This window comes from Belonocnema kinseyi, chromosome 5 (genome assembly GCF_010883055.1).
Source record: "Belonocnema kinseyi isolate 2016_QV_RU_SX_M_011 chromosome 5, B_treatae_v1, whole genome shotgun sequence".
In the NCBI taxonomy this organism is placed as follows: Eukaryota; Metazoa; Arthropoda; class Insecta; order Hymenoptera; family Cynipidae; genus Belonocnema; species Belonocnema kinseyi.
The window spans coordinates 129708780-129715561 of record NC_046661.1 but is presented as its reverse complement, the minus strand read 5'-3'; the positions used below and the strand labels follow the sequence as shown (position 1 = coordinate 129715561).

The window sequence follows — 6782 nt, the reverse complement described above, 5'->3', positions numbered from 1 at the left end:
TATCAAATAAAATTATGATTTTAAACTTATTAATTTTATTTCTACTAAATGTAACGTAATTTACACTTATTTCAAACTCGTAAGATCTTTCTAATATTATTATAAACACGGATCATTCAACAATATATTGTTTGATCGGTGTTCTGATCTTTTATTCAAAGAAAGATTCAATGAGGGTTTTAAACTGTATATTATTCTTAATATATTCTGGTGATTTTTGCTGCCAAAGTGCAAAATATGATTAAATGTACTTTTCCCAACTTATATTTCAATTAATATTGCAGTGAACCTTTTCTATAGCGCCGATTTCGGGGGTTGGCGGTGGGTGGAAACTAACTCATTATAGCCTGCTCCGCTTTTGTTTCTTCACGCCTGACTGATCGCCTGAGTGACAGCTGCAGATCCCGCGCACACCGCGCCGCACCTGTTACATCTACATGCGGAGCATCGTCGATTCTCGGAAGGGCTATAGAAGAGAGGACTATTGAAATGTTTTACTGTATTTTGATTTTTAAAAACCGAGCGTTGGCTAAACTCTGGCAATTCTTTACATGCAGTACTGGCTCAGTGATTTCCAACAATATAACCTTGAAAGAGCTTGAAAATTCTGTAGCAGTAGCCATTATATATAAAGTGTGAAAGAGGGAGCTTTTACCATCATAAATATATCAATATCTCGAATTTCATAAGAAAGCTGTTACTGGTTTTCATTTTCGCAGGGCCTATATTAAACTTTAAAGTTATTATATGATAAATTGGATTTTTTATTTAAATGATGAAATAACATAAAAATATCTTTAAATTCTTAACTACTTCAAAAATCCCTATTTATATTAAATGATAAAACTTATTATAGAAAAATGATAAATTTAAATATATTTTTTATCTTTATTTAAGAAAAAGTGATTAACTTGTGTATCCTTATTTTGATTATTAACTTTGAGGTTCGTTAGAAAAATTTTGTCAACAAAAAGTCCCTATATTTCCTCTCAATACTTTAATGTTAGCATTTTAACGATATAACTTTATTGTAATAATACGTAGACGCCTATACGTGCACTGAGTGAGTAACAAATTTTCAAGTCTTTTTTAACAAATTTCTCATGGCACAAAAGATAATAATTTGCCTAAATTTTATTCGGTATACCGTGGGAAGCTCCTATTTCTCAAAATAAATGATGTAGATGATGAATGTTAAAGAATACTTTACAATTTTTTAAATAATTTCTAATTGTATGATATTTTATTTACTACAAAATAAACATTCAACATTTCATACAAGTGATAAAATAATTAACGATTGCGAGGGGTAATATATTTTTGCTATAATTAGTTGAAAAATTAAAAATTTTTTAAGCAATTTTGTACCTCTGTAAATTATAAAAAATTGTAATTCCCCAGAATGAATAACGCCGTTAATTTATGCCAAGAGTGCTACTGTTTGTGAGAGACAGTTTTCTATTATTTAAACAATTATTATCACTTGCTCCATTTCATATGAAAGAAGCTGGAGCAAATTCTAGTTTTTTTCAAATATCAGACAGCATGTCGCTTAATAACCAGTATTTTATAATCTTATCCAAATCGCTCTGAAAAACATCTATTAATTAACTAAAAAAATATTTTTTTAAATTATTATTGTTTAAAAATGTAGGGTATATATTCTGCAATAAGAAAATACCAAACAATAAGCGACATAGTGTAAGAGATTCGAAAAAATAGGATTTTCTTTAATTTTTCTATGAAAAAGTGAAAGAAATTATTAATAATAGTTTAAATAATTGCAAACTGTGTTTGACCAAAAATATTTTTAGAAAGTTGTAGATTTTCACGATTCGAAGGGCAAACATTTGTTAACTAAACGGATTTTTTTAAAGTACTTACCAAACTTGTTAAACAAGAGATATTATTCTTAAAATTTATTAACTATATCATATATTTTGGCAAATAATAAGTGTTAATTATATGGAGGATATAAGAAATAGTTCAAACAATTCAAAATAACTTAAACAATAATTGGAAACCTTACACTGATTGAATAAAAACAATTTTTGTTTAAAAAATTTAGAAAAATAGCTTCTTCATTATGAATTTTACATAAATTTGCAAAGAATTAATAACAGGTACTCCTTTTTCCATTTTTTTAAACGATTTTTTTAGATTTCAAACTCGACGTTAATTTCAAAAGCCGGATGTTACAAGTTTGTTAATGTTGTTTGATTAAAATATATACAGCATTTCTTCTTCTGCAAAATGAACAAATTAGGATCGATCAACAAAAATCAAACGTCCAAAAATTCAAATATCTTCCAAAATATCAAAATCCAAAAATCAATTAATTAAATTTATAAAAGCAAATTTTGAATAATTTTTCAACTAAACGCTAATTGAAGAAAATGTTTTCCTATTATATTGAAATTTGAGAAACAGGTACAATTTTTGGCAAACTGAAACGTTTATATTATTGCTCTTATTTAAAGAAAAAATTATTTACGAGTGCATCCTTATTTCGACAATCAACTTTAGGGTTCGTTCAAAAATACTGTTAAAAAAATCCCTATATTTTTTCATACAGAATCAGTGGGTCCATCATCATCTCTACGGCCGTCATCGCCACCTCCTCAAGGTAATTTAAAAGTTAAAATTTATTTTAAAACAAATATAAGAGAACTTGTTTTCTTTGTGACCCCAAATTCAAAAGCAAAATCAGTATAATGTTTTTGCTTCTTGTTTAGTAGTTTAATTACTAGAAATTTTCAAAATACAAGACTGCGATATTCCAAACTTTCATTCAGAAAAATAGGTTCACAGTTTTCGCAGTTAAACTCTCCTTGTTTCCACTACTTTCATATGAAGCATTTTTTCATATTTGTTATACAAAAATATTTGTCTACAAAAATAGAGGCTGATTAGGAATTTCAAAAACTTTTTTTTTAGAATAAATAGTTTGTTTAATAGGACAATATAAATAGTTTGTTTCATAGAATTCGAGCTGTTTGTAAATACAATTCTCATAAAAAAAGATTCAATACTTTTTTTCTCGTAGCTGATACCTAGCTAAAAATTCGTGACATTTCTATGCACATATTTTGCCCTGCATACGGCACTATCACATGCTGCGTGAGCAATATTTTGTGAGAAAGAATAAAGATTTGAGAAAATATAATTTTTTTGAACCAATATGAAAATTTTTGAAGTCATAAATAAAATTCAAAAGCTTTGATTGGCAAATCACGATAAAAAGTGCAATTGTCAGTTGACACAAAAAATTAAAACTTCAAACAAATTTAACTCATTCTGAGTAAATCATTCAAGAATAATAAAAAACTTGTTCCAGAGATATGAAGCGGCTAAATAAGAATAAAAGTTTTCATGCAAAAAAATTACTCGGTTTCTGGAAAATAACGATTAGGTGCAACGGTATCGCAAAGGGATAGAAGATTTTTCGCTAAAAGTTTTCTAAAAAGATATGTTTCATTATAAATAAGGGATACAAATTTAAAGATTTATCGTCTCTGATCGCAAAGCAAAACATTAAGTGAAAAAACATTACAAAAGTAGCTTTTTCTAGAAAATAAAGAATAAATATAGGAATAAAATAAAAATTACGACATCTTCCAGGCTAATGGTTTGAGATTTATTTAAAAACCGAAACGATCACGTTTCTGAAATACAGTTGGTTTCCCTCGTCAGATCTGTATAAAAAAACGCAATATTATGAAAACAAAGTAATGTGATGAAAAGACAAAATATATCAAATTATAATACCTTGAAAAATTAAAAAAAGTAGATTCCATGTAACTTTTCTAAATTGTTTATTTAAAAAAGTAAGAAAATTGATTTGATACCTATAACAGGATTTGATTTTTGAATTTATGTGGTAAATACAATAAATACCAGGTGCAAGAAGGGTCAGCGACAGTGACAAAATCCATATTAGTTTTGTTTACAGTTTCTTTTTCTGAATTATATATTTGTTTTCATTTAACATTAATGTTATGAATGTTTGAGATGCATTTAGAAATTTTTTTATTTAGTTATAAATTAAATGATGTTAATGTAAAAAATACTAAAATAATCTAAATCGGCAACTAAATTCATGCAATTCTTACCTTCTTTTGTAATAAAAACCATTTCAGCACTATTATAAGTCAACACTTAACACAAAAACACAGAAGTGACTCTAGTTTTATAAAATAGAATAGGGTAGAAATTTTATATATTGAATCTCATGGATATAAACGTAATTTTGCTGAAATAGGTTTTATTAAAAAAGAAGGTGACAAATTGCATGAATTTAGTTACTGATTGAAATTATTTTAGTACTTCTTACAATGACATTGTTGAATTTATAACTAAAGACAATTTCTCGATATTCGTCTCAAATATGAATAACATTAATTTTGAAGTAAAGGGAAATATATCATGCAGAAAAAGAAACTGTAAAAAATAATACCGTGGAATTTGTCACTATCGCTGACCATTCTTACACCCACGCATCGCTCTCCAATGTGATCGCATTTTAATTCTTAAGGGCATGTGACACACTCAAATACCTATATTACCGACCTCACATTTTCATTTTACATAATTTTCTTTGAACTTAAAAACCTTCTCTGTTAATAAAATATGGGACTAAAACTTTGGAAAATGTATCAGAAGACCATTAACTATGTTTGTGTACTTCATTTGAGTAGAAATTGCGTAAAAAATTATTTTCAAAGAAATTAAAACTGGGATCATTTTTTGACATATTTTCTTTATACTTTGAAATTTTTTGAACCCAAGAACATTTTATACATGTAAAATATAGGCCTCAAATTTCGTAAAATGCAAGAGTCGACAGAAAATTACTTTTATGTTTGCTTTTCTACATCTCGCAGATATTTTAAACATAAAAAAAGTTCTTAGGTTCAAAAAATTTTAAGGTTGTGTCAGAAAACGGTTCAGTTAATTTCTCTGAAAATAATTTTTACTGAAATTTCTACACCAATTAAGTATAGTAAAACTCTTCTATAGCGCCGATTTTGAGGGTGACGGTGAAAACCACAGACCCCGCGCAGCCCCTGTTACACCAACTTTCGACACGGTGTCGATTCTCGGAAGGGCTATAGAAAGGAGGGCTATTTAAATTTTTCACATTACATAAACGTACTTTATGATCTTCTGATTGATTTCCAAAGTTTCAATCCTATATATTATTAACAAAAAAAGTTCTTAGGTTAAAAAAAATTCAGTGAACTGAAAAAATTAGATTGGTATTATAGGGAACTGAGTGTTTCACATGCCTTTAAGGCCATGCGAAGAGTGGGTCACGTGACCAGATTCCTACCTTGCCGCCACTTTTTTTATTTCCCAACTTATTTTCACACGAAGCGCCACATCGAGTTGAAAATTTGGGATTATAAATAAGAAACACTAAGAAAGATCCATTTGTAAGTATGAAATCAATTATCTTGCGTTTTTATTAAGATTTCTGGTTTCACTTCGTTTTTACACCACTCACGTATTTGAACCTAACCTTATTTTTGCTTTTTTGCTATGGCCATGAGACTCACCTATAACGAAAGTCACAGGGAATCTACTTTTTTAACTGGTTTAATGTTTTAAAATTTGATATATGTTGTCTCTTTATAATATTAGTTCGTTTGTGTAATTTTATCACGATTTGCTATACAGATCTGACGAGGGGAACCAGCTGTGTTTCTGAAACGTAATCGTTTCTATTAATTAATAAATCATAAACCTTTAGCCTGGAAGATGTCGTAATTATTATGTTCTGCTTATATTTATTTATAAATTTATTTTGCAAGAATTTTCGATGCAAAAAGCCCATTGGTGGAAAAAATGTTGGTTTTCTAGTTCTGGACTGCCACCCTCCAATTATCAGTATTATTAGTAGACTCTTAATTTAGAATAATTTATTCGTTACAAGATAATGAATTTTTATATGTTTTAAAACGTTACTGACTTAATTTGTTTTACTTAATTAGGTAGAAAAAGGACACCTACGTATATCTTTCCGGAAAATGGTGATCTTTTATATCGTAATAGAGTTGCTTTTGCAATATATCATGAACGGCTTGATGAGTTTGTCTTAATTACGCCAGATCGCCAAATAGGTAAATTAAAAATTCTGAATTTTCTATTATTCCATTAGTTAAATGCCAAAATATTACTGTTTCATCAATCAATCAATGAATCATCGATTAATAATTGAATACAAATTTTCTTTAATTTAGTAAACAAGAACGGTACACCAAAAAGAGTGACGCTTCAAGATTTGAAAAAAGATGATCTACTTATACAAGGAAATCGTATGAAAGGACTGTATTCAGTGATAAATTACAAATTTGTGCTGCTGCCTCCAAATTGGCAAAGGCTTATTGCTCCATAACTATAACCAACTTTTGTCCTACTTCAGACTTCAATGGTGATGTTTTGATAAAGAAACTGCACAACTTCTAAAGCGATTCGAGATATTTAATGAACGTAAAAATGCGCTTCCAAATCAGGAATCTAAGAACTCTGTCTTTCCTGATAATGAAACTTAAAATATACAATTTTTGAGAGTTTAAAGAAATAATAAAATTGTGATGAAATTAATTATTTATAAGCAGTGTTAATTAATTCTTAAATCTTGTTTAATATAAAAGGTATCAATAATATAAAAGTAATCAATTTGATATTTTGATCATTCAAATATTTGTAGCAGTATAAAATAAATAAGTAAAAGAGTGTACAGTGATTGATAAAATTATTAATAGCGTATTAAGACCATT

General features: G+C 28.0%; 1 protein-coding gene across 1 annotated transcript in view; it reads left to right on the top strand.

The window, feature by feature from the left end:
- Positions 1-6497, top strand: part of LOC117173882 — an 11757-nt gene extending 5260 nt beyond the window's left edge. The window contains exons 4-6 of the mRNA XM_033362528.1: positions 2576-2626; positions 5994-6122; positions 6243-6497. Of these exons, the coding sequence (XP_033218419.1) occupies positions 2576-2626; positions 5994-6122; positions 6243-6397 (335 nt within the window). The 3' untranslated portion in view covers positions 6398-6497. The remainder of the gene's footprint in view (positions 1-2575; positions 2627-5993; positions 6123-6242) is intronic.
- Positions 6498-6782: the final 285 nt, after the last annotated feature.